We start from the raw sequence: 27,672 nt of genomic DNA on the forward strand, positions 1-27,672 counted from the left end.
TATAGAGAGGAGGAGCATGCCACCTCTCTATATAAGGCCTGAAAGCCTGTCCCTCCTGGATCTGTCACTGGTCCTCCTCTCTGCCCCCCCACTGAGATTTCCGAACCGTATCCACGCTCGCTCCTCATCTCCCATCACTCTGGTCCGAGGGCTCCCGTCGTCTCTCTCTCCCTCCCGGACGAGAGGGCTACCGCGCTTTACCTGTCCACCCGTTGAGTCGCATTACTCCGAAGGCGCCTCCACCTGCACCTTTTGACCCTTTATATTTTCTTGGGACGCGGCTCGAGATGCCAGAGCCCACAAAGAAAGGTAGGAGTTGTTGCCTCCAGCATCTAAAATAAGCCTTCTGCAGGTTTTAGTTCATGTGACAGCAAAAACACACACGTTTTTTTATGATTTGCTTGTTTTGTATCTACTGTCATTGTTGAAGGGAAGTTAGGTGACTCCATCACTTTCATAGGAATCCTCAAAGTGACTTTGACAGTGGTTGTTGTATTACTGATGCATGCACGTTTCTACCGTCGCGGGGAACAAGAGGAGAGTTGAGGTTTCTATCGGCGGTCCTACCGGCTCGCTCTGTGTGATCCAGCCGGAGAAAGACCCGGTGATGAAGCGCAGCGTGGGAATGTCAATGAGCGCCGGTGCCTGACGCGAGCAGGGACCTGTGAAGGATGATGCAACTGGAGCGAGTGCCGGGCTGTATGAGGATGAATAATAACCCGATTGTGTTTGTCTTTCTCCCGTCCGCTCTCTCGCACACCACAACGCCACTCATCTGCACCATGATGTCCATCAACATTCCTTTTAAATCCCCTCTTGTCCGTCATTACCATATGGTATTACTCCCACCCTCCCCCATTAGCCCGGCTCTTTTGGGGGTCCGCCACGGACCCAGACATGCCCATGTAGAGGGAATGGGACATTTCGTTTGGATCTTTGGAAGCCTTCCTGATGAGAGATGATACACGTTCTTAATAAACTTGTTATCCTCCCGGGGGGGCGATGATCTGTCTGAGGTTGTTTCTGACACCTCAGGTATTATTTGCACATAGACACTAACTCCTGAAAGAGGGATCCTTCTTCTGTTGCTCTTTCTGAAGTTGCTACCTTTGTTTTTCCCGTGTTTAAGTTTTTCTTTATCAGAACCAAATGGATAGAGGGTGTTTCTATTCAGTATAGATTGTAACACCTGTGATTTTGTGCTATATAAATTCAATTGGCTTGAACTGCCTTTTGGACAGTGGGCATTGGGTTCATATTTTACTGGCATTGGCACATTTGGGGAGATTACAACTCTTAAGAATCAGCTGCAAGCGCCAGAATCTCACATCTAAATCTTATCCTGGTGTCTTATTGGGGAAAGAATGAGAGGACGTTCCCAACAGCCAGAGGAAGCCAAGATCCTGAAATAATGTGAAGCTCAACTTGGCCTTCATCTTGACGCACCATTGTACTGTGGACAGTTGTCCCCACAATGTTCATCCACAGCCATAAACATCCCTGATCCCCCTCAGAGACAAAGCTGAGGGGAAATAGAGGCAGCAGATTCCAGTCGGCCACAAATACTACCCATAAATAGCTGCATAGCCAAGAGCAGCAGATAAATGAGAGTAGAAAAGTATTGTTCTTTAAATGAGTCTGAACAGCTGAAGAGGAGGAGGCCAGCGCTGTTGTTTTAGACACCCCTTCAAAAAGTCCAAACCAGAGATGACGGACTGGCTGGGTCACCCGCAGATCTCTCGGGACCAGGATTCTTGTCCCTGGAATAGTTCAGAATGAGCGCACTTTTAATCCCCGTCCCTTGTTCCCTGCCATCTCCCCTCCACAGCCGCCAAAACCCCTCCTCCCCTTCCTGTGCCACGCACCAAAACAGACATCGCCCTGCCCCCCTTCGGTTCAGGTTGGATCGCTCAGAGGTCAGACACCTCCCCATTAAACTTCTGACCCCAGAGGCCTTACGACTCCTCGGCTGCCACTCACTTCAGGGTTTCAGTCCTGAACAAGCCCTTGTCTTCACCTCAAGATATTTACTGTCCCTGCGGTTCATCACTCTCCCTGGGCTCTGTCTTTACCGTGCTTTGTGTTACATAGCACCACCAACCCATGCTAAGATACGGAGGGAAAGCCTGTCAGTAGCTAATTGATCTCTTGGGACTTCTTGTACAGTGCTCGTCTCTTAAGTCTTTCTTAAGTTTCAAAGAAGCTCCTCTTGTCCAACCGGTGTTACAGTAAACCCCACAACCACAGCGAGGGTAAACAGTATAATTAATGTTAGTGTATTAAAGCAACAAAGGTCATTATTTGGAGAAACGAAGCTGCCGACAGTCTGCATGAGCCCTTCTGTCTGCACGCCAGCAGGGGCAACAGCTGCAAATACCTGCAGCCCATGTCAGCTGCACTGGGAGTCCTCAGAGGTGAAACAAAAACCTTTCTCCGCTCTCATTATCCCAATGGAGACGAGACAGAGAGCGAGGCCCCATTCTCGGGTGCGTGATGCGACCCTGCAGGATTGTGGCCCGCTGGCCAGCGATGCATTGTTTTGAAGTGAGGTGGGGGGGGGAGCGCGGCTAATTTTGACAAGGAATGCTCAGAGGGAATCGTTACCAGTGGCAACGATACTAGACGCTAATAATAATGATAATATGGGAGGAAAATGTTAAAAATGGTGCATAGTCAGTGGACATACATGAATATGGGGTTGGGTTACAGTGTTCATGGACTGGGTGCAAACAGCTGCGAGTGAGAAACTGAGACTGCCTATGAAGGTTTTTTTTAAAGCATAAGATTTAAGTTTTTATCCAAAAGATTTTTGGATTTGTTATTTAATAAACTGGTATTGTCCAGAGTTTTTTGGGGGATAAAGTGGGACACATAATGTCAAGGATAATGGGTTTGATTATTTCAATTTCATTCCTTTCTGTTTTTTGGAAATGTGCCTTAAGATCCTTTCGGCCTGGACATACAAAATAATTACCAAACGTTTGCTCACCTCGGATGGATGCCTCACCTCAGTGATCCTGAGTAGTCGAGCGAGTCTCTGAGGTCCTCCTCTCGTTTTGACAACCGTGTACTGAGCTCATTTAGCTTGATTTTTGATTTTTGGCTACGTAACATAAGTTACAAATGAACTCAACATTGCCTTGGGACCTGAAACACTAGTCTTCTGGTTGAAAGTCCTGCGTTTGTGCATCATCACATTCCCAGAGTGTGATTTTTCTGACCGTCCAATAACGATGCCGATGGGTTTGTAGTTACTTGAAAAGCTCCGGTGAGTCTCATGCAGACGCTTTCAGGGAGCCATTGTGCGTTGACATCAGACGCCGAGGGGCGTGACAAAGCATCGGTATTTGACGCCATGTGCATGAGAACAAGCCGGTACTGGAGAACCTCTGGTGGCTCTGTGCTCCACTAACCCACTATAAACAAAGAGATGCATGCCGAGCATGTATGGATCCTCTGATTTGGCCTCGCATTGAGTCCTGTTACAGGTTTTGAACCTACTATCCAAACATGTTTTTGTCGCTACCCCCCACACCATTAGTTTCATAAGTCCGGACGAGGCAGAGGGCAAACAAACGAGGTGTCATGTGGGCCTCTTTCATAATCAGTTAAGACAACGTGGTGTCGAAGCATGTGGAGCCAGTCATCCGGGAGGAGGATGATTCGGCTCGGCGGTGAATGCGTATCAATAAAATAAGTCAATGTGCGCCAACGGAGAGACATTCCTAAGTGATTAAGTCACGCAGCGAGACATCTCGTTATCACGTTTGACAGTGATGTGTTTCGTTTTTTCTTGCTTTTTTCTTTCAGACGAGATGCCAAACGGCCAGCCAGCAGGTGAGTGGACGGCGATAGACACCTAATCTCCCCGTGTCCCCTCACAGTGTAGCAGATTGTAGCTGCACAAAGTACAGTATGCACAACAACAGACGTGCATTTATCAAAAGAAGGGTAGAAGAAACGGGAAACCAAGAGAACACCTCTGTGTACACACATTAAACACCGACCTTCGTTTGCACCAAGATGTCCCACATCTACACGCGTAGCGTAATAAGCGAAGCTCGGAAATTAGCCTGAATGTGCAAACACAGTCGCATAGGAGTGTAAATGTGCAGCCAATAGTCGGCAGTAAGGACACGCTGCTCCAGAGCGATCTGAGGTGAACGACCAAGCTGTCTGACATTCCACGCGTCAGCCCGCTGATCCCTCTCTGTTGATTCAGCTGCCGTCCCCCGGCCACCCCATGTGAGCAAGGTGCCGGCATGCAACTGGCTTTTTGCCCGCCGCTGAGGTTTGACCTTGGAGCCGCAGCATCTTGAGGCTCCAATGGATTTGTGAAATAATACGTTATTTAAGATTGTCAGTCAAATCTTCGCTAAAACACAAAAAAAGTTGCATTTGTGAATCCAAAACCGGCTAAAAAGACACTGCGTGGACATCTTTGGAGTCACCAAGCTAACATGTCCGGGATCAGATCAAATTGATCATATCCCTCCATCAAACTCCTGATAAGGAGAACGAGCTGACCCGAGCATTACTGGGATTAGTAACTGTGACGTCATTCATTAGGCAAACATGTTACTGAAGAAATCCCACTGCTGTAACACTGGTTTATGGCCAAACACAGGTCACAACATGTGTAACAACACATGAACATATACATGTCGGCTTTATGTGCATTTCATTATCCGAAGAGACCTTTTTTTTTTTTAGTGCAATCCTTTTCTCGCCAATACATGCCGGCCTTGTCTCAAATAGATTATGAAAACAGTTATAAAATGTATATAAATGCTACCTGATGATGCATGCCACTTCCAATGGGTGTTGTGGTCGATGGAGGTATAAAGTATCATTCTGTGTTTTAACGTGATTTCAATTGTGAACCTCACATTTGCAGGATAATCCTAATCCTGAAATGAACAGCACCTTTTCTATATTTACAAGCAGGAAAAGGGTATCACAATTTGTTGTTTTCCTGTGTGAGAATGTTGAGAAAAGAAATGTGATTTATTGCGATTAAGTGGTGATTTGTGTAAATGTGAGTTGGTACACCTATGTGTGTTTTTTATGTGTTTGTTTTGGTGTGTATGTTTGACTGAGAGAGGCATTGCAGATGCTGAAGCTTTTGTGCTCATAAAAAGCAGCTGTTCCATCCACCACTATATTTGTCACATGCTCAGAAAGTGTTGCCCCAGACAGTAACGGTGCCCTGCCCCTACCTGAGATTTCCCTGGAGATTTCTCCACCCCCAGGTGGGTAAACCTGACACCCTACTGCCCCCCCCCCCTCCAGAGTTCTTTTGCACATCACATTCACATCACGTGTTTTTTTTCGTTTGGTGTGTGCGATCACGTTTTTTTTTTTCTTCGATTAATTCACTCTGAGAGGCCTGAAACTGCACTTTTCTTGCGTAGGTATGTTTATATATATATTTATATATATATAAGTCGATTGGGTTAGCCGTAAGACCACCGCCGCGCTCCCTGTGCACGTATCCACGCGCACGCACTGCTCTACCTGCATTTGCCTCGACGCTTTGGTGTTGACACTGCAACTCGTGCTGTGGCTGTTTTTGAATTGGTGCAACTGTGTGACATACCGAGTTATCAACAAAGGAGGGAGAGAGGGATTGGAGACATTTGATTTCTGGTGACGCTGGTCAAAGGCCAGCTGTCTAAATATAACACAAGCAATCAGATCCTCACATCAATACTGTCAGTAAATCACTCCTTTCTTGATCACTTTACAGTATAAGATATGCGATGACCAGATAGTTGCTCCTCTGGTGCAGCTGATTTTAACAGGAGACACAATCATTTTTGTGCGTTATTAATATATATATATATATACATATATATATATATATATATATATATATATATATATATATATATATATATATATATATATGTTGGACAATGTTAATTGATTTAGTTGAATTTGAATGATTGATTTGGGTTGTTTTTTTCAGCCATATTAGCAGAATGGCTCTGTGGGAGGCGATGTGAGTCGGTCCGTCCACCATGTTGGTCCAACATGTTGGTCCAGACTGAAATATTTCAACAACTATTGGATAGATTTTAATAAAATGTTGTGCAAACATTCATGATGCAAAGAGAATGAGATCCTCTGATCTTTCCTCTTGTGCCAATATAAGGTAAAATCTTTGATTTATGACCAATAATACCAACGAGTTTCCCATCAGCTGTACGTTGGTGCCAATTAGCGTCAACATGCTAACATGCTCAGCACACCGTGCAAAATATACCATCTGAACATCTGCATGTGAGCGGCCTGGCGTTAGCATTTAACTCAAGGAGCAGCTGTGTGTCTAAACCTCACAGAGCCACCAGAATGGATGTAAAATCTACCTTCAATATTCAAACGTCACCAATTAAGATTGTGTCTATCTGGTCATTAGCTATTTATACCCACCTTGTTTGAGCAAGCATTATTTTGCAAGGCTACCGGTGGTTGTGCCAAACGCTTGCTTGGCGCTTTGTCTGCTGTACAGAAGCGGTAGCAGAGGGGAAAGAGCCAGTAGAGACTGATGGGAAGAAACCAGAGGCCACAGAGCCTGAGCCATTACAGGCTCAGGAGTCGAACCCCACAGAGAATGGCTCAAACCAACCACAGCCTGGTGGGGTTGGGGTAAAAGAGCAAGCAGAGTCCGGTAACTCTACTGTAAAAGAAGAGGGCCCTTGCTCCCCCCCACCAACTGGTAAGTATTACTTTTAAAGTTGAATGATTCCCATTTCTCTCTCAAATGCATGGGTAACCCTCTGGCTCTTTTACTGAAAATGCAAAAGAGTCCCGAAAGTCCGACTAGTCATTTCAGTTGCCCACTACATGGTTCAGCAGCATGGCAAAGTGATCCTCAACCTAGATTTACTCTCAGTTGAAAGGTGATACCTTTACTTCCCAGAAAGCATTGGACTTCACTTGGTTGGATCAATTTATAATTTGCTTTTAAAAGAGTGCTCTAATTCCTACATGGCTTTTAATGCATGCAGACATCAAAGAAATAAAATATATATATACTTGCATCTCGGTGCAGCGTCTTGAGTTTTAAAGTAATAGGAACTAATGTATACTAATAAATAAGGACTTGATTAAGTACCTAAGATGGCAAACTGAAGGTGATGCAAATGTGTATAAGGTGAGTCATGAAACGCTCTTATATAATCCGGAAACATGAATTTACAGGCAGAACAAACACCCTATATATAGCGTTCAATACCAACCTGCCGGCTGGTTTTGATTATGTAGTATCTACAGGTAAGTTGGAATTAATTGATTTTGAGAGGGGAAATGCAGCTCAGATGAAAAAAATGAGATTCCTTGAACTTACACAGAATATTTGTGCTTTTGTTGGCTTGGTTTGCGGCATTTTTATTTATTTTTTTTGCAAATATGGGGTTGCATCTGCTGCTTTAAGGTTGACGTTTTTCCGTGTTGTTTTTCTGCACTCCACAGTGAAAGAGAGCTTGTGCTTTAGTTTTGGCCACTTGAAAGGTTTGTAGTTAGGGTCGAAACCATCAGTTTATATTTTGGTCTCCTTCTTCCTGTCCAAGAGCTGCATGTCATGCTCCGTTCAGAATCTTGTTGGCCTGCCAGTCTTGTGTCTTTTTGGCCTGCTAGTGATGGATATGGAGCTTTTTGATAGGTGGGTCTATTTGTCAATCACACCTTTATTGCAGATGATGATGCTGCAACCACTACCCCATCCCCAACAACCCAAGCAGGTTGGTACCCTAACAGCCCTTACTACTTCCTAATTTATACCTCCTCACCTCACCCTTTGAGGACAGTTGCAATCACCTTAACTCAGGCTCAGGTCAACTCCTATCACCTCATGAGTACTTTCTTTGGAGTCATAAGTTATTAGTTTGTTAGTTGGTCCACTATGTTGTGGCAATCTAATAATAGCTAAATTAAGTTTAAAACATCCAACAATTTGTTTTCTGGTGTGTGATGTGCTTTATAGCTTTGCAGGTAATGTTTTAATAATAAATTACAAAAAGACATTGGCTCAAATCTATGCAACAATACATGTTTTTGTTCAGATTTTCATATAAAATCTGTAAATATTCCGATGTTTGTCCGTGCAAAGACATACATTAAGTAAATGTGTGATTTTTTTTACATGCAAAATAATCCTACAAGCATATCAACCTTTATTTACTCATCTGGAATAAAGGTATAGATGTGGAAATTATATTTTGACATGTATATTTCATACATACAAAATACATAGAGGGTCGCTAAATGTGTAAATCAGTACACATGCACATTCAACAGTACAGGGAACTTTTTAATATGTTCCAGAACATTGCTATAATTTTTTTTGTTATAAATATTGTGCAACTTTCTGAATTAAAATCCAAATTTACAGCCTATCATTGAATTGAGCTCTGGTTTTTTGCTGGGAAAATAGATCATGCTAACAAATAGCTAATGTTACGTTTTAAACTTTTCTGGGAATTGACCTTCACTTTTGGGAAGTTGTCATGTCGTCCATTGACTACTAAACACACACACATTCATTTTAAATAAGACGACTTAGAGTTGGGAAATGGCACCTTTGAGGGAGTTACGCTAACTTTCCCTCTGCGTTTCCCGTTAGCTAGCTAACGTTAGTCTTCACGCTAAGCTAGGCTTGATACTGTGGTACCATTGTAACTTTACTTAACCTACAAACATTGGTAAGACGGCAAATAAGTTCATCTACCAACAAGTATTCTAAATGATCATGTCTATCTATATTTTACTTATAGTTTATGTCACCAGCTGGGACTCAGAGAATATTCTGGATGTTAAACATTAAAGCTTGATGATGCTGCTGTGTGGTGGGGAAATTAACCACTATAAATCACATTTGTTTTGTCTTGTAAATCCAAAACATACTAAATAAAAACAACTTCTGATGAAATATGCAGTTCTGTTTGGTTTGGCCATCTCGTATTTTCTCACTGTGTTATTGTGAGTACTCCCAAAGGTTTATTTTAATTTGACAAGACAAAAGGCTTCAAGGATGAGGGATATGTGATTGAGTTAACTTCCAAGTGAAAAAGCACACAGTTGCTTCTCAGAGCTTTTTAATGGAAAACATTCAGCTGCTGGTTAGACACAATATTCATCAAACCGTCTACAATAGATGAGTTTATCCTCATTCATTTAATTAATCATGACTGTGCTTTTTTTCACAGAGGATGCCAATTCACCAAAGAAACTCTCAATTGAGCTGCCTAGTAAGATCCCTCTGTTAAATACCACTATTTTAGTGCCTCTGAAACCAGTAGCCGACTCCAAATCAGATTACCCACTGTCTGAACGAAGGATAAATGTTCGAGACATGTTTATTTTTGGACATCTTGTGTGTCTGAAAGTAAGCTTTTCAATATAAGAAAGTGAACATAGTCAAAGTTTCTCCGCTAACATTTTAACATACACATTCTTTTTTATAATTTGACTTCTGGTGTGTTTCATGATCATGTTTTGTTTTGAATTCTGGTCATATAATAAGATTTTTTTTTTGCTTGCAAATCTGTAATTGCTTTTTGGTTTTTCTTTTGATGAGTGTGTGCTTGCTTCAGTGAACTTTACAGTAATATTCCTTACAATATGCTGTAAATGTCTCTCTGTCTTTGTTTAGATGATAGCGTGCCAGCCATGGGGAGAAAAGACTCAGGTAATAAAGTGTTAGCCAAATGGAAATTTCATACACTCCAAGAGGAAGATCGGCATCACGAACTTGAGATTGTGCCTCAACCATTTTCCTTTTTTCCGTCACAGCTGGTCAAAGGGAAGCTTGCTAGCAGTTTAGCATAAACCAGGTTAATGTGTCCGAACTATCGTCTGTGCAACATGAAAACGATTGTTTTCCTGAAATGTCATACCCCAAAACGTTTGTGTGCCCTCACTGCATGTGAGACACGATGGGGCTTTTGTCAATGGTGAACTTACATAACTTACATATTCAGACCATTACTCCCATTACAGAGAAGACTGCAGCGTCAGGAAGATGTTACAACATCTTTCATATTTAGCTGAAAATGTCCCTTAAATGTGGCCAGTTATGCTTATCGGACACCCTTTCTGCGTTTCATATTGTCTGTTTCATGCTTTCCATGTTGCAAAGAGCTTACATTTTGAATGACAAGTGATGGCTGAAAGTGAGAAAATATGTCTGTCTGTCTGTGTAACTCTCCTCTGGTAAGACTAAAACTTTCAGATCAAAAGTGAAAGGTGGGTCTATGAATCCCTGGAACTGTACTGCTTTCATTTTTCCTTGCACAATGATGTTGGCGAGCATTGTTGTCATGCATGTGTTTCTCCTGACCGACCAGTGTGGTCACTGGGAGATGGCCAGGCACCAGAAGAACTGGACAAGCCCATTGACAGCCCACCACAGTCCACCCTGATGGTAGAGAGTCCCCAGAGTGCTGTCATCCCTGTGGGTGAGTATGAGAAGAGGTAACAAGATTGGTACGAGGGTGATACATTGATTTCTCTACGCCTTAAAGAAATAGTTACTCACTTTGAGAACTTCGCTTATTTGCTTTCTTGCCAAGACTTAGATGGCAAGACCAATGCCACTGTCATACCTTCTGATTAAATATCAAGCAAGACATAAATGCATATCTTGTAACCATTTTCTCTTTGTTTACAGTCTTTATGCTAAGCTAAGTTAACCGGCTACCGGCTCTATCTTCTACCATTATCATCATAAAAAAGGACAGCCATGAGATTTGATCTCTGCAAAAAAACACACATTGCATAAAATATTGAACTATACTTCCCAGAGGGCCACTAGCCTCGGCATCAACATTTCTAAATAAATGTCACAATAAAGATGTATTATGACAGCGTAGGGCCCTCATAGTTTTATGTTTTATTAAACTTTCAGTGGGACATTTATGGTTTATCGATTGGATTGTTGGACCTTTTTTTTTCCTGCGACTAAAGGTGGAGACATCACCTTTGTCGCCAAGGTGGAGGCCAAAGATCTCCTCCGCAAACCCACAGTCAAGTGGTTTAAAGGCAAATGGATGGATCTGGCTAGCAAGACAGGAAAGCACTTACAGCTGAAAGAAACCTTCGACCGGTTGACCAAGGTACCGTTCGCCTTTGCCGGCTCCTACGTGAGCGCCGCCTCACAGCATAGCGCCGGTAAACCAATTCTTGTATATCACTCCCCGGCAGATGCACACATTTGAGATGCACATCATCAAGGCCAAAGACAACTACGCTGGAAACTACAGGTGTGAAGTCACCTACAAGGACAAGTTTGACAGCTGTTCCTTTGACTTGGAAGTTAAAGGTGTGTCAAGGCGTCGAGGAGCATTACTACATTCTGATGTGTTCACAAAATACAGCCGAGCATTATGTGTTGTCACTTTCTTACAGAAGCTGAACAGGGCTCACAGAATATTGATATTCGATCAGCTTTCAAAAGAAGGTAACGAAAGAACTGTCAACAGCGGCCGTTATGAATTCAGTATGTCAGTACAGTATTTTTTTCTTTTTTTCAATTCAACTGAACAAACCAAGGTATTTATTGCAAACAAAATAGGATTAATACTAATAAATTATGCTGAAATGTGAAGAACAAGTGCAACACACATTTCAACTTCTAGTAATATTATTGTACCACATTTTAAGTTTGACAAGGCGGTTGTAATAATGTCAATAACCTTTTCTCAAAGGCAATTACAACTCAACCTGCCAACTCAATGTGCAATTGAAGGCCAACCCTTGCTTTTAAAATCTCCCTCCAAACAATGTGTCTGGAAAGCAATGCAAAGCATCCCAGTTGTACAATGTTGCAACACTGGGGCAATATTGCTTGGGACCACTCTTAAAAATGCCTTACACCAAGCACCTTGTTTCAAGCTTTCATCCAGAAATCAAGTGTTTTAGTGTAAGCATTAATCGATGCGTTAGCTTGGCGCTAACGCATCGATTGAGACTTTGCTTTATGTTGCTCTTTTAGCATTGTTTGATAGTTGCTGTAACTGTTTCAACTCTGATCTGTATTAATCTCTCCTTGTTAACAACAGCAGTGAAGGACAAGAGGATGCAGGGGAGCTTGACTTTAGTGGTCTCCTTAAACATAGGTGAGGAATCCAGTCCGGACCCAGACTTTGTCCTTTTCAGTATTTTCTACTTTTTATTGGGCCGCTGTATAAGTGGCGCGTACATTTCTTCAGATGGCACATTATGCTTTACCAGGGGTTTTCAAAGTCCAGGCACTGTGGGCACGTTTAATGGCAAGAAAAAATATTGATAGTGCAACATGAAAAAAGTTAATCTCCAGAAGATTTACGTCAGTCATCTTATTATTCTTTTTCTTTCGTCTACTTGAGAGACAATCATGCATGATCTCAGTTAATAGGGAAAAGTTTGGTTGTTTTTAGCCTATATTTGTTCACATTTTAGGCAACATGGCGCCATTAAAATGATTCTGTATTAGCAATGAGTTCCTGTTTGGCAATAGTCTCATGAATGCACATGAAAATATAACTGGATTATTTTGACACTAAAGAAAATGTAGATTATTTTGACTCTTAATCAAATTCTGGAGTTATAAGGAGCGTCTTTATTGTATGATTTCTAAGCTGAATTATGGACATTTAACTGTTGAGATAATGATATCCCTTAACGTCACTCTTAGTCTATGCGTCTAATATGTGTTGTAGGACTTAGTCGGGGGGGGGGGGGTGCAGATTTTTGTGAGGTGCCCCCCCAGGTTGAAAACCTCTGGTTTGCTAAAGCCACACTGGTGGCTCAGAATAAACACCACGATGCATTTCTCAGATGATAAAGTGCAACGTTTACGTGTGAGTACAAATGGTTCCTGAAGGCGGCGGTGACGCAGTTCACCGGGGGGGAATTATACATTTACTTTGGGCTTGTCTCTCTCTTCTCCCCCTACATATTCAGAAATCAAAGGTTAGTAGACAGAAAAATCGTATAGGTTTTAAAACGCTTAGACCTTACTGCGGGTGAGTACTGTAATCCCGTAGAGTCCCCAGCATGACTTGTAGCTCTAGGAATTGGACGAGCAAGAGTGTTGGCCTCCTGTAGTACGGTAACACTTCATTTGAAGGCAGCATTCCCAACCGCCCCGTCAGCCATCAGTAATGATGGAACTGACCAACGCCACCTTCGCGAGGCAGAGGGCGACCGTTTTCCCATCATTATTGATGTGCTCGTGGGGCCACGGTGAAATGACGCTGTAAAATAGTGTTATCGCTACATTGTCGTTGTTTTTTTGTATTTCAACTTATATAGAGAGATGTGGAGAGATTTACCGACCATGTTTATTTCAGCTTTCTTCACAATTGCCTGAAAATAAACGGATGAGAGGTACAAACATAGAATGGAATGATACCTGACGCTATTCACCTCCGATCTTTCGGACATTTGGGAAAATGTCGACGAAAGAAAGGGCTGACTGAATGTTCTTTACGTACACTAATGAGTCCACTCGCGGCGTGGTTACTAACGAGGATCTCACACACATCTAACATCTTAACAGTCTCTGGAGTGAACACTCAAACCAACAAGGAAAACAAAGGGATGGGCCGGTTTCACGAGAGCAACGTGAAAGACGTTTAAAAAAAATCTGCGTTTAAAGTCTTTGTCGCAGGTTTCCCCCCGATATCCCCGATATCCGTGCACGCTGCATATCACGTGATTACAAACAAAAGCGATCGGCGGTTCAATGAGTTGGATGACAAACAAAAAGCTCTCCTCTATTGATCCGCGTGTGCTTTTGTGTGCTAATTGAATCATTCAACCCTGATAAAAAATATCTCACACTTGCTCTTTTAAGTCTTGTATCCGAACTAAAAGATCCCAACTCAAATTTCCTCCATAATTCCATATCCCATTTAATATTTCTCAATGCATGCAAGAAGCCTTTTTACAATAATTATTGTGGATTCAACGGGCAAAACCTAAATCTTTAAAATAGTTGAACAACAAGGAAATCGAGTGGACTTGTATGTCGCTGAGTGTGGGATTTTTCTTCTCTGGTTCTCATGAATGACAGATGTTAGAAATACTCTTATAGGCCATTGCATTTAACTGAGTCTCTGATCTCAGAACGAGAGATAGTCCCCCAGAAGATTCACAATGTAGAACATTGGGATACGTAGATCACATTTTGGACTTTGAGGACCTAAACAGGAAGTCAAAAAAACAAACTCAGAACCGTGAATTTACAGAGGTGACGAGAGGTCAAAAGGAGATATTTCTTTGTATTAAGGGGTTTTAAAAAAAGATAGAGGGGTAGATCTTTAGATTTAATCCTGAATAATATTGTGCAGACACAATTAATCTTCCGATACTTCTTATTGAATTAGAGAGGTGCCTCTGTGTTTGGTGTTTTGTGCTGATAAGCACATGATAGACAGCTCGCCACGCCCATCCCTTTGTGTGACATGTCCCGAGGAACAGAATAGGATATACGCAAACCTAGAAACGTCAGGAAGCGAGGAACCAAGTTAAATGAGGATCCGACAACTGTTTCTCGAGCTTCACGAGTCGTTCCTCGGGACACGTTGCAAACGCCAGCCTGCGACTCGCGCCCTCACACCATTTCCCCTTTCGTGTGCGGCCAGGGAGCCCAAACAGCAAGATGACACCCCGGAGGTGGACGTGTGGGAGATCCTGAAGAAAGCCCGGCCGGATCAGTACGAGAAGATCGCCTTCATGTACGGCATCACGGATCTGAGGGGTCTGCTGAAGAGGATGAAGAAGATCCCGAGAGAGGAGAAGAAAAGCGAAGGTGAATCAGTGTCTGGTTAGAAGGGAATTTGGGATCTCAACGACTCCTTTTTTTATAACATTTATTTCATCTTTTTTTTTTTTTTAAATGTTAAAGCTTTTGCAAAGAAACTGGAGCCGGCGTACCAGGCGGATAAAGGGGGGAAGATCCGCATGGTGGTGGACCTGGCCGACCCCACGGTGGAGCTGAAGTGGTACAAGAACGGGCAGGAGATCAGGCCCTCTCCCAAGTATGTCGCAAACATGAATTTTTTTTCTCTCCGGCCTCTCTTCTGTGTCTTCTCCCCGTCGTCATGGCACAAATAAAACGCATGTCTGTATGCGTTTTATTTAGAGCATCGCCTTTTCTTCTGTCTGATATTATGTGTTTTCACATAATGGTTTTTATGTGTTTTTAAGACAGTATTTCTGTGGGTAACCTTCCAGCACCTTCCACACATTTTGGGCTGCGTTCACACTGCAAGCCTAAATGCTCAATTTGAATTTATTGCTCAGATTTTAAGATTTTTTTCAGCTTTTATTATTTCTTAAATGTGGCCAACATTCCGTTATGTACTGATCCGCCTGCGCTAAAGACAATTTAAAAAAACAAAACAATAAAGACGTCGTACGGAAGTCAACATGTCGTGGGTTTGTGGACCTCGACCTCTAGACTCACTGTAAAAAGTTTAATAAATTCCAACATGACTGTAAATATAAATATGACCTTTGTCTGAATCTGAATTGAGAAGATAATTCTAGAAGAGATTCAAGACACTTGCCTGCAGTGTGAACGTAGCTTTAGGTACATTATGAATTCACAGGGCTATATATATATATATATATATATATATATATATATATATATATATCTTTGTATATATATATATATATATATAATCTCTCTCTCTCTCTCTCTATATATATATATATATATATATATATTAGGCCCCAGAGCTACATGTGGGTGTAAATAAAGTGTATGAACTGTTGCCATGAACTAATTGTATTTGTCCTCCTCCGTACAGGAAAAAGGTTGTTCCTCCTTTACAGGTCTTTAACTAAGTCTGGCTTTGAACAAGTTTAATCGACGTTAAATCACATAGTAAATCAATTTAAATAAAGAGAATGTGCTTTATCAAGCCATTACTATTGCAATGTTAACAACAACAATCCTATTATTATGTAGCCGTAGTTTCAAATGTACTATGACTGAAAAAGGCGGTAGTGGATATTATTTTACGTGTATTTATCAATTAAATGGGAAGTCTTGGGTCTAAAAATACTAGACAGAGTGAGACTTCTTCTTGAAAAAATCTAATGTTATACAACCCTTTAAAAAGGAATAAAAAGCTAAATTTTTAAAGCTGCTATAATTAATATTGTATGACAAGAACTCATATAATAAAATTAAGTTAAAAGATGATCATATTTTTTGTTTTTTCACTCCTCCAATTAGCCCAAAATAATTGAATGCATGTTTTAAGATCATCCACTAAAACTTAATGTTTTTTTGCATTCATTAAACATTCTTTATCTTATATGTCTTTAAATATATAATAACGACTACACGTATATATTAATTGAGGGGGAAATGATTCTTCAACTAATGGGGTTTGTTTATAGCACTTCAGAGTAGATAGTAAATAAACACGATGCCTCACCTCGCATTCATTCGCTGAACCCTCCAATCAAAGCCAAGCCAAGTTAAAGCCATCTGGGAGGTTATTGCTGTTTTCTGGTTTTGGTCTCCTGTTGCATTCTCTCCAGGTTCTCCCTGTTCAGAAGACTTCACTATAAAAAGCTCACTCTCTCTCTCTCTCTTTTGACACTATTTTACCCACCACACCCCCCCGTCAAGCATGATGTCTCTCTGTCTTTGTCTGTACTTCTATCTGTGTGTCATACCATGACGCTCCTTCCTGTCTGCCATTGTCACCTTCTGTACACTTCCTGTGCTCCGGCCCTATTCCGGCTCCACCGCTGACCTTAAGTCAAAGGAAGTAAGTAAGGAAGTTTTGGTCGATTCTCCCTTTTTCCGTGTGTGATCCCGCCCCTCTGTCCAGCCTGACTGATGGGTTTGTGAAGTGCCCTTTTGACGCATGCTGAGTATAATAACGATGTTGTGATTGTTTATTTTAAGAATGATTTTTTTGGGGGGATTCTGTCTTTCTTTTTTTACTTAAGATCATGTAATACAATCCATTCATATTGCATATTCCCTGGTGTATTGACTCGTGCACAGTGTTGGTGAGCAGTGATGTGACTAATGGACTTTCTTTTTAGGTATATTTTTGAGCATAAGGGCACACAAAGGATTATGGTTATCAACAACTGCTCCTTGAATGATGACGCAACATATTCTGTAGCTGCAGGAGACGAGAAATGCTCAACAGAGCTGTTTGTCAAAGGTACCTTGAACCTGTTCCCCCTTATTCATTATTATTATTATATATTATTGTTATTATTATTATTATTTTTACTCTCGTTTTTATTTTTTACATTTTGTACATTTTCATTTCCTGTATTATTTAAATGTAATATGTCCTGCTATTTTATTTTATTTTATTGTATTGTATATTTGTATAAAAAAATGTTTTGCTGCTGATGAATAAAGTAAAATCTAATCTAATCTAAAAAAATCTATTTAACTAGTAAATAACTGTATATATCATATGATATGTTGCAGATCAATTAGTGTATAACTGAGTAAAATATTTATAGTTTTTCCTCTCTTGTCTCGCAGAGTTGCCGGTGAAGATAGTTAAAGATATCGAGGCTGTGAAGACCACGGTGAACGAGAGGATCGAGCTGGAGTGCGAGGTGTCAGAAGAAGGCGCTCAAGTCAAGTGGTGAGACTCATTTTAAAGATTTTATATCTCAAAGACTGCTCTGTGGCCAGCCAGAACAAAGGATGATAAGGAAATATTAAATGTGTTTTTTAACAACAACAAAACTCATGTAGATTGAGCAGCAGCGTCACCTTCTTCCTGACAGGGTGCATTGTGGGTCATGTAGTCATTAAAGAACATAAGCACTAACAGTGCTCCCAGATTGAGATTGTTAAATACAAAATAATGTCTCCCTCTGCATGTGTATCATCATGCTTGACTTTGTCAAACAAAATGAAACAAATATATACATAGATAAAGGTTTACTCAAAAGCTTCCAAACAGCTGACATTGTTATGTAGATTTAAATATAGACTTAAAGTGAATAAGTCACTGATACCCAATCCAGCTATTCATGTCGGTATCACAAATAACAAATGAATCCTGAATCAATATTTACTTGTTGTTATTTCAAGTAAATCATTCTGCCGATGAACACAAGTTCTCTCTATTTTCCCCGTACTGTATTTAGTACCAAGTTAAATACCGTAAAAAAAAATTGTGAGAAACAGTGAGCCCACGAGATAAAGTGTCAATGTAACACGAGGTAACACTCGGGTAACAATGAGGCCCTCAGCGTTGAGCTCATTGAGCTCGTCTCAAAACGCTTCTCCCTCCTTCAGGATGAAGAACGGCGTCGAGGTCCCGACGGGAGTGCGCTCCAGATACCGAGTTAAGTGCGAAGGATTAAAACACTTCTTGGTGATAGATGACGCCTCCAGGGAGGACACCGGGTCGTACTCCATCATGGCCACCGGCGGCACGTCTAAGGCTCACGTACAGGTCGACCGTACGTAGCATCCCGGGCCTTTTTTTTCACAATGTCTGCTGCGTCTTTGCAAAAAATAACCCTAAATATTGACGACGTGCTCTATTCTACTTTGAATCAGTGAAACCGCTGAAAGTGTTCCAGGACCTGCAGGATGAAAAAGTGCTGCTGGGTCAGCCCATCAAGCTGCAATGCGAGATTTCACCCGGCAACGTCGCCGGCCGCTGGTACAGGAACGGACAGCTGATCCAACCCAACGACCGCATCAACATCATACACAGAAATAGGTACGCGATCCATTTTTTTTAACTCTTCGATAATAAAACACGATTTCTACGGAAAAACGTCCGACTGATGTCGTGTCGGCTTTTCCAGGGTTCATCGTCTGGAAATCGCGGCCAGCACCCTTCACGATGCAGGAGACTACACTTTTGTTCCGGAGGGATATTCACAGAGCCTCTCGGCCAAACTTAACATCATTGGTACGCAACCGGTTTCTCCATTTGATATCTTGAAAAGCAGCATAACATCTTTTTTATTTAATGGCGTGAATTACATTGTCTATAGATCCGCCGAGGGTGCACTTGGAAGGCTTGAACTTCCCAGAAAACACGGTGACAATCGTGGCCGGAAACAAACTTCGCTTGGAGATCCCCATCAGTGGAGAACCAGCACCCAGGGTGGTGTGGATGAAGGGCGAAAGGGTGAGCTTCAATGTATTTAGGGTTAAACTCCTTTAAAGCAAACAGCTGGCCTTATTTTCTTCTTTTAAAAATAGACCAAAGTACTTCCCGGCTTCTGTTTTTACTTTGACATGGCATTCAGGCCTCCGGTGCATTAATGCAGACTATTTCAAGACTCGGAGTAATGCACATTAAGTGGACGGTGTGTATGGGATCGACTCAGAATAAACTACAGTGGCCTTGTTTACAGTATTTAATGAACATATCGCCCAGTGGCACAGAGAGGCACATTTAGGTGTTTGGAGCTCTATAAGAGGAATACGTTATAGCAGGCTTTGGATAAACAGACACAAGTTATCATGAATTATACAATAAGTAATGAAACTGTATGTATTTTCATTGGATTTGTAGATAATAACAACAATCTAGAATATTCCCAGCCTTTTTTTTTTTACATTATAGGCTGAAATGTAATTATGTTTCTGTCTCGTTTGCCTTGGTAGGTGATTCTTGAGTCGGGCCATCGCGTCCACGCTGAAACGTACGGCGACCAGACCAGCCTGACAATCGACGTCACGGAGCGGGAGGACACGGGCAACTACAAGATCGTCCTGCAGAATGAGGCTGGCGAAGCCACAGCCAACATCAAAATCAAGGTTGTGGGTAAGTGATCACAGGACGAGAGCGTTGCATGTGAGTTTCTTGAATCCTTTACATGACGCTGTGTTCTCTGCAGACATCCCTGACCCTCCAGAGGCTCCTTTGGTCCCAGTGGTGGGCGGGGATTGGTGCTCCATGGCATGGGAACCGCCAAAATACGATGGGGGTTCACCAATACTAGGTAAAACAGCACGCCTTGCTTATTGCCGCAGCTTAAATGTATGTGTAGGGGGTTAAATGACAAACTCTCCTCTACAGGATACTTCATCGAGAGAAAGAAGAAACAGAGCTCCAGATGGATGAGACTCAACTTTGACCTCACCAAAGAAACGGCGTTTGAACCCAAGAAGATGATTGAAGGTGTGCCGTATGAGGTGCGGATCTTTGCAGTCAACGCCATCGGTGTGTCCAAGCCCAGTGAACCATCCAAAGCCTTTACTCCCCTCGGTGAGTAGCCCAGATGTCTCAACAGTTTAAACGCCGGTTTTTGAGCTGTTACTGCCAAGTATTACGAGAGGCTTCAGTTTATCCAACAACCCGTTTTATGGTAATGTGGGAAATCTCAAAGTAGGGGCCCGGCGGTGCATGTGTGATCTGCCCTTGGGCAACGCAGCTGTTCCTCCCGATAGAACCACCACCCTGAGCGTTTCTGACAGTGACCTCCACTGGACATGCAGGAGCTTTAGGGGATATTAAATATGTCTTTATAATGGCTGCCGAATCATCTGCGGATTAGAGGTTTAGGAGATCATGTCTGTCAGAGGGTTCAATAGGAGTTAAATGTGATTCAGAATACAGGAATAGATGGAAAGAGACTAATGAGATCTGACGTGCAGATTCAGAGCATACCAGCCGGAGCGAGAGGCGCCGTTCTCACCACTTCGTGACTTTTTTAAATTTTTGTATCCGATCTCGTGCAGTTGGATCGTTGCTCTGATCTCTAAAACCGTTCTTCTCCTCTCATCAGCTGTGACCAGTGAGCCCACCATGCTGGTGGTGGACGACGTCACCGACACCACGGTGACCGTAAAGTGGCGTCCTCCCGAAACCATCGGGGCTGCCGGTCTGGACGGATACTTAGTGGAGTACTGCATAGAAGGAAGTGAGGCAACCTTTTAAATCTACAATATTGGCCTGTTCCAGACAAAAAAGTTGACAATTATGAGAGAAACTGTGGGAAACTTTTTACCGTCAATCTGAACTGTTGGCACTGAATCACAAAGAGCTTTTGCACCCCGAATATAGGCTCCATAGCCATTTGGAAGGTTTTAAGAAATGTAATGCATCTGGTAATTACAGGTTTTTCATTATATTAAGAATTTTTTTTTTAAAGCATTTTCTATTGCATATTTATTCTGTCTGGTATCATTGACTCTGTGTGCAATTAGATTTCAGAAGTGGCAAACATTTAGACGTTTACATTTTCAGAACCTTGACGCTCAGGATGAACTCGTTGGTACAACGTGTGGTCCGCCCACGTCTGAAGAAAAACACGTTTTTTTAGCTGTTTCCTCGCTACCACGCTCAAAGTCCGAGTTAAAAACCAGCCATTATAAAGCAGAGTGGGACATTTACTGACATATTGAGATGATAACTAACTTTTGGACAATTCTCCTGGAAGACATTCATACCCATTGAACTCATTTGTACGTACATAAAATGATAGAAGCGGTTGTGCACAGGTCGAAAAGGGCTTCATTCTCACAATGTGACTGCAGGTACGACCCACGTGTGCAAATGAATGAGTTATTAGGGGCCTGACATCGTTTGTACACAAAGAATTTAGTAGATATTCTTCTTCTTTTTTTTTTGGACTGATTTTTCCCCACAGCTGATGATTGGATCGTTTCCAACGATCAGCTGACGGAGAAGACCAAGTACACCATCACCGGGTTGACTCCAGGAAGTAAAATCTTAGTTCGAGTCAAAGCCATCAATGCTGCCGGAGCCAGCGCTCCACGGACCATCCAACACTCTGTCATGGTCAAAGAGGTTATCGGTGAGCTCCGGGAAACTTCTGTGCAGAGTTTTGAAACACAAACTTTTGTTTAAAGTTGATTAAAACAAACATCGATATCGATGTTTCCTCCTCAGAGCCGCCCAAGATCCGCGTCCCGCGACACTTGAAGCAGACGTACACTCGTAGAGTTGGAGAAGCGGTCAACCTCGTCGTGCCATTTATGGTATGGCAACCATCCCAATCGATCGACCTCCGCTGGGTCTCTGAGCAGAATCATAAACGGTGTGTGTGTGTGTGTGTGCGTGCAGGGAAAACCAAGGCCAAAGGTCACCTGGCTGAAAGAGGGCAATGCCATAGACCCGATCCACGTCAGCATCCGCAACACAGACTGCGACAGCATCATCTTCATCCGTAAAGCAGAACGCAGCCACTCCGGAAAGTACGAGATGTCGGTGCAGGTGGAGAACATCGTGGACACGGCCATTCTGGACATACAGGTCGTAGGTGAGTGACATCTAACAGCATCACATTTAGTTCATTTTTAATCTCTTTATTTGTATCTCATTGTCAGGAGACGTTATGCACTTCTAAACTTTAAACTACTACGACTGTTATTGTTGCATCGTCATTGTCTCATAATTAATAATAATAATTATTGATGTATGCTGCCGGGAAGGACATAGATATATATAGATCTATATATACTGTATATATACATAGAGAGAGAGAGAGAGAGACATTTGACATTGCAGGGTCGACTTAATAACATGATGATAATAACAAGACCAAACTGTCTGCTCAAAATCTTTTCTCTTTTGTTAGACCTGCCCGGGCCTCCTCAGTGTGTGACCATTGAAGATGTTTGGGGAGGAAACGTGGCTCTGGTCTGGACGCCTCCAAAAGACAACGGCAACGCCCCGATAATAGGCTACACCATACAAAAGGCAGACAGGAAGACAATGGTCGGAGATCCGTTTTTTTACAAAACAAACTTAACCGAAATTGCAAATGACGTGTGGTAAATATATTTCCATTTACACGCTTCAATCCGCTTCTCAGGAATGGTACACGTGCATTGAGCACTACCATCGCAGCTGCATCACCATCACGGAGCTGGTGGTGGGGAACGAGTACTTCTTCAGGATCTTCGCGGAGAACATGTGCGGCCCGAGCGACACCGCCACCCAAACCAAGAAAAGCGCACTCATCGTCAAAGAAGGTGTGCAGCGACTGTCGTAGTGGCAAATGTCAACGGTTACTAACCACTTCTGATGGGGGAAAATGCTTCCAAACGTCAGAACCTTTGGAACGAATCACATGTATTTCACGTGTCAGAAATTGTTGTCTTTTCATTTGCTGACTATTCTTTTCACAGCTGCTATCTGAAAGGTACTGTCAGTGATGTTTTCCACCTTAAAGTGAGCCTGAATTGATTTACAGCCTCACTTTAAAATGTCATGGGTTTCGGACTACGACTGACAGGCCCTTTAACAGTGGTGTTGTAGCCTCGGCCGATGATAAACCCAAAAAATATTGTCTTTTCCTCATCACTTAGGGAATTTCCCACATGATACCGCTCAGCGACAGTATCATGCGCAACCCCATTCCTTTACCCTTCCCCCAACAGGCATGCAGCTGAAAACGCACGAGTACAGCGACCACGACTTCATGGAGGCGCCGAAGTTCACGCAGCCGCTGATCAACACGTCCGCCATCGCCGGCTACAACGCTACTCTCAACTGCAGCGTCCGGGCCAACCCAAAGGTAGGTGGCGGAACCGAAATAGTCATGCGCGGCGAGTTGAATGCGTATAATAAAGTGTTGGGTTGCATTGGAAGCAGTTGGGGGGATGGGGAGTAGTTGCGGTCCTTCAGGATCATGTTGTATTATAGCACTGGTTCTCTTATATATATATATATATATATATATTAAAGACATTATTATATTTCTAATCTTGAGTGGATGGGTACAGTTATTTTTTGCTGACGTTTCTGTTTTCTGAATGCAGGCCAAAGTGATCTGGATGAAGAACAAGATGGCCATCCTGGACGACCCGCGCTACCGCATGTTTAGCAACCAGGGAGTATGTACTCTAGAGATCAGGAAGCCCAGCCCCTACGATGGCGGTATGTACACCTGCAAGGCCATCAACGACCTGGGAGAGGCCCAAGTGGACTGCAAGCTGGAGGTCAAAGGTCAGTATGGACCAGGACGGGAGCTCAGCGGGCCTTACTGGGTACCGTATCTGTATCTGAGTCTGGTTTCTCAAAGCCTTTCACCTTTCTTGTTTTATTTCTTTAATTTCTACCGCCTCTATACCTGTGCCTTTTGCTAAAAGAACCTTGTTTTCTTGATCTAAAAATAGAGAAACAGAAGAATAATTTGGTAATCAAAATAGTCACTGTCTTAGTATGAGTTCGCAAAGGTGGCTTTGGGAAACCCACTCCACTGGAGAAGTGTAGGGTTTGAACCTTGTTTGCAGTCTACCAAAGGGCTAACCACATAGGCGCTGGACATGTAAGTATCTGGATTGCGATGCACCTGCTATTCATAAATTCACGGCTACGGTTGTTTGGAAATCCTTCTGAAGTTCTTAGTGACTTTTAACCAGTTTCTGGTGATTTCTTAATTGGGTTGCACCATTAGAACTTAAGGAATGTCTCAGATATAGTAGTATAGACATTAGTCATGTATAAATTGGTTGCTAGAAAACATCTGTAGCACCGTCCAATCCAGGGCAATGAACTATGGAAACAGGAAGTCGCTGTAGCCTCACGAGCTGTCACGTAAATGCAAAAAATAACAGCGTTGGGAGGCCAAACCATTTGTTAAACTTACCTGCCAATAATTAGTAAATGTAGGTTAGTCTTTATTTATATACGTATGCATATATGACAAAATATGTGCGTCAAGAGTTATAAGGATACGTTTAGTTTCGAGTGTAATTTGAGATGTCGCTTTTGCTAAATCAAGTATCAGCTCACACGTGTTGACTATTTTATCTATTTTACTCTTGACTCTAAACCATTGCTGTATAAAGAGAACTTTGCTCTAAACTGGTAAAAAAAAAATTAAAAAATACCAAGCTAACGTTGTCAGTTAGCTCAATTAGCTTTCTGACAAAGTGACATTAATCTCTATGCAATAACTATTTGTTCTATTTATTTATTCATCAGTGGGGGGTGGGGCCCTGTTCATTGAAGTAGTTTACATAGTCACCAAACCTTGTAATACAACATTGGGAAAGAGAAGTCTGTAAATTAGCTGTTTTTTTGTTTTGTTGCTCTAAACTGAAACTGTAAAAAATGAAATACCAAGCTAACGTTGTCAGTTAGCTCAATTAGCTTTCTGACAAAGTGACATTAATTTACACTACTTTGTGCGGTGCAACCCGATTTAATTTTCTCCACTTACCAATTGCCGGTTTGAACTTACGAACAGTTGGTGCAACTGCAACTAAATAGTCATACGAATAATGACTTGATAATAATCCGTTCATGTGTGTGCAGTGCACATAATATCTGGTGACACATTTCCATCACCACCACCACATGTAGAGGTTTATCCCCCGTGTTCTCTATCCAGTCATCTCGTTCATCATCACAACACACCACCTCAACACACAGTCACACCTCAGTGGGCATGACATATGGTGTTGTTGGTGTTTCCTTAAACTGTTCTCCACATATTCCCACTGCCCTCTTTGTGCCACACAGTTTAACTCCTCATATAAAAGAGCTCAGTAATAACTCAACAGTATTCCCTGGTGCACACATATAACTCCATGTTAACATTTTGTTAACCCCTCTTCTTTTCTCTCTCCCCCAGTCCAAACTCAAGAAGTGTGAATGTATGTTCTCACATAAGGTAAGCTTTCATATGGTTTGGGCATATGAAGCTTATGTCATTCATTATGCATCTTTCAGCCTGCTTGTGTAACCTTGCTTTTCTCCGTCGGTGGGATTGTGGCAGCTTTTCTTCCCCCCATGAAAGCAGGTGCCAGAGAAAGAAATCGGGCATTAATGAAAACAAGGTTTGCATGACAACTTTTGCCAAATTATTCCCCAGTTCTGCTTTGCTGGCTGAAATTTTTTTCACGGCCCCTGTTTTTTTTAAATATCTTTTAATTGATTGCCATAGTCGTTGGTGTGTAATGGAATGAATTCAAAGACTACCTCTCATTTATTTTGTGCCAAAGACAAGGTGAGTAATACATTTTTGCAAACTTGCTAACCTTTGCCAAGAAATCCTGAGCTGGGAATGAGTTTTATATCATGTTGACATGACGTCTGCGTATCTTTTTTTCTTCTTCTGCTGTTCGTTAAATCATGCAGGATCCAAACAAAGCGTACTAACACCGGGTATTTTCTACGTTCTGTTTGGACCTGAGCGATGAGTTGTGTATTACAGTTCCTGTTGTATCCCTTAGCTCACAGTGGTGGAACGTAACATTTACTCAAGTAATTATAGGAATAATTTGACGTTTAAGGACGTATGTTCATTAGCTTTTTTGCAGAAAGATAAGAGGATTGAAACCACTCTCATGTCTCAATTAGATATGAAGCTACAGACAGTTAGCTCATCTTAGCTAGCTATACTTATCCAATATACGGACTCAAATTGCTGGATGATGCTGATTTATTCAATAAAATGTTATATGTATGTACTATAAACATTATATACTGGAATTGTAGCTCCTTAACCAGCTGCATTAAGAAGGTTTACACTTCTGAAGATGTTCTAAAATAGTTGCGGGTGAACCATTAATATTTTTCATTAAAGAAATTCACTTAATTCTTTTTTATTTTTAACTCTAAAACATTTGTATGACAGCTCGTAGTTTTCTCTCTCTGCAGATTAAGATTTTATACACAAAACATGTAATCAGCCTCTAAAATATGAACAAATTTAGAAGCTGTTGGATTTAAACTGACGACACGTCAGTTTAAATCCAACAGCTTCTAAATTTGTTCAAATTAGCTCCTCCTAAATTAGCCACAACAGTACAATGTTACTTATACGCCAAATGATTTCGAATCATAATCCAATAATAATATATTTGAGTATACCACTCTTAATGATTCCCTTTTAATGTTTGCTACTTTAAGTACATTTGCCAATAAGTATAATGTTTAATACATTATTACTTGTCATAGAGTAAATTTGCACTGCGATTTGATAATTAACCTAAATAAAGGATCTGAGTACTTCCACCACTGTTTGCATATTGTGGACGACTAAAGATTATATTATTAATCTGGAATCCTTCAAAGACGTTTGACCTGCATTGTATCTCAGTGGCATCAACTGTGCTTCTGATTCTGAGTGTGCGTTGCGAACACTCTTCCCTCCTCTCACTCTTTTTATCGAGTGGTTTGAACTCCTCTCGTCTTTCCATTCTATTCGTTCTGTCAGCTTCTCGCTCTTTTCTTCCTCTTCTCCATTCCTCTTCCTCTTTCTATCTCTCTCTCTGTTTTTTCACTCTCCACTTCCACCTCCGTCCCTCCCCAAGAATATTATAAGGAGATTTTTTCCTCTCGTCCCTCAGGAGGCTTCACCTTCTACGAACTCATGCAACGCGGAGTGCCCCTACACCTGATCGACAAGTACATCAACGAGAAGATTGTCGATGATGAGAAGTAAAAAAAAAAAAAAAAAAACGGATAGAGTGCAATGAGACACTTTTGCTTTGTTGACATCTGCCTGCTGATAGTGACCCTCTCCTCTCACCTACTGAGGGCCAGCAGGCCTGAAAGTTGGATGGAGCGATGGCAAGACGTGTGGGGGAGGGTGTACTGGTCTGTGGTGTGGCATGCTGTGTGCACGTTTGGAGCTATTTACTGTAGAAACATAAGAAAAAAGCCAGATCACTTCATTGTCACCCTTTTGTGTTTGAAAGACTGTGTCAGCTCAGATGCATGCCAGCAGTGTTTT

General features: G+C 41.9%; 1 protein-coding gene across 1 annotated transcript; it reads left to right on the plus strand.

Annotated features, from left to right (window-relative positions):
• The first annotated feature begins 287 nt into the window (after positions 1 to 287).
• Positions 288 to 27,381, plus strand: mybpc1 (myosin binding protein C1). The gene is made up of 34 exons (XM_034525784.1): positions 288 to 309; positions 3,811 to 3,837; positions 5,181 to 5,252; positions 6,515 to 6,721; positions 7,701 to 7,745; positions 9,210 to 9,251; positions 9,656 to 9,691; positions 10,350 to 10,460; positions 10,969 to 11,117; positions 11,206 to 11,323; positions 11,410 to 11,461; positions 12,063 to 12,119; positions 12,946 to 12,954; positions 14,631 to 14,797; positions 14,894 to 15,026; positions 16,770 to 16,778; positions 17,062 to 17,186; positions 17,522 to 17,627; positions 18,290 to 18,456; positions 18,557 to 18,722; positions 18,811 to 18,917; positions 19,003 to 19,139; positions 19,622 to 19,781; positions 19,855 to 19,959; positions 20,037 to 20,225; positions 20,746 to 20,880; positions 21,610 to 21,777; positions 21,873 to 21,961; positions 22,047 to 22,242; positions 22,561 to 22,700; positions 22,798 to 22,957; positions 23,366 to 23,502; positions 23,747 to 23,933; positions 27,287 to 27,381. The coding sequence occupies exons 1-34, from the start codon at positions 288 to 290 to the stop codon at positions 27,379 to 27,381; spliced, it is 3,825 nt and encodes a 1,274-aa protein (XP_034381675.1).
• Positions 27,382 to 27,672: the final 291 nt, after the last annotated feature.

This window comes from Cyclopterus lumpus, chromosome 23 (assembly GCF_009769545.1).
Source record: "Cyclopterus lumpus isolate fCycLum1 chromosome 23, fCycLum1.pri, whole genome shotgun sequence".
NCBI classification, from domain to species: Eukaryota; Metazoa; Chordata; class Actinopteri; order Perciformes; family Cyclopteridae; genus Cyclopterus; species Cyclopterus lumpus.

Bases quoted from the DNA above. Each gene is read 5' to 3' on its own strand.
- mybpc1 (XM_034525784.1), top strand. From the start codon at position 288: ATGCCAGAGCCCACAAAGAAAG. The intron at 18,457-18,556 runs GTACGTAGCATC...ACTTTGAATCAG, and splicing joins GGCTCACGTACAGGTCGACC to TGAAACCGCTGAAAGTGTTC. The intron at 20,226-20,745 runs GTGAGTAGCCCA...TCCTCTCATCAG, and splicing joins CAAAGCCTTTACTCCCCTCG to CTGTGACCAGTGAGCCCACC.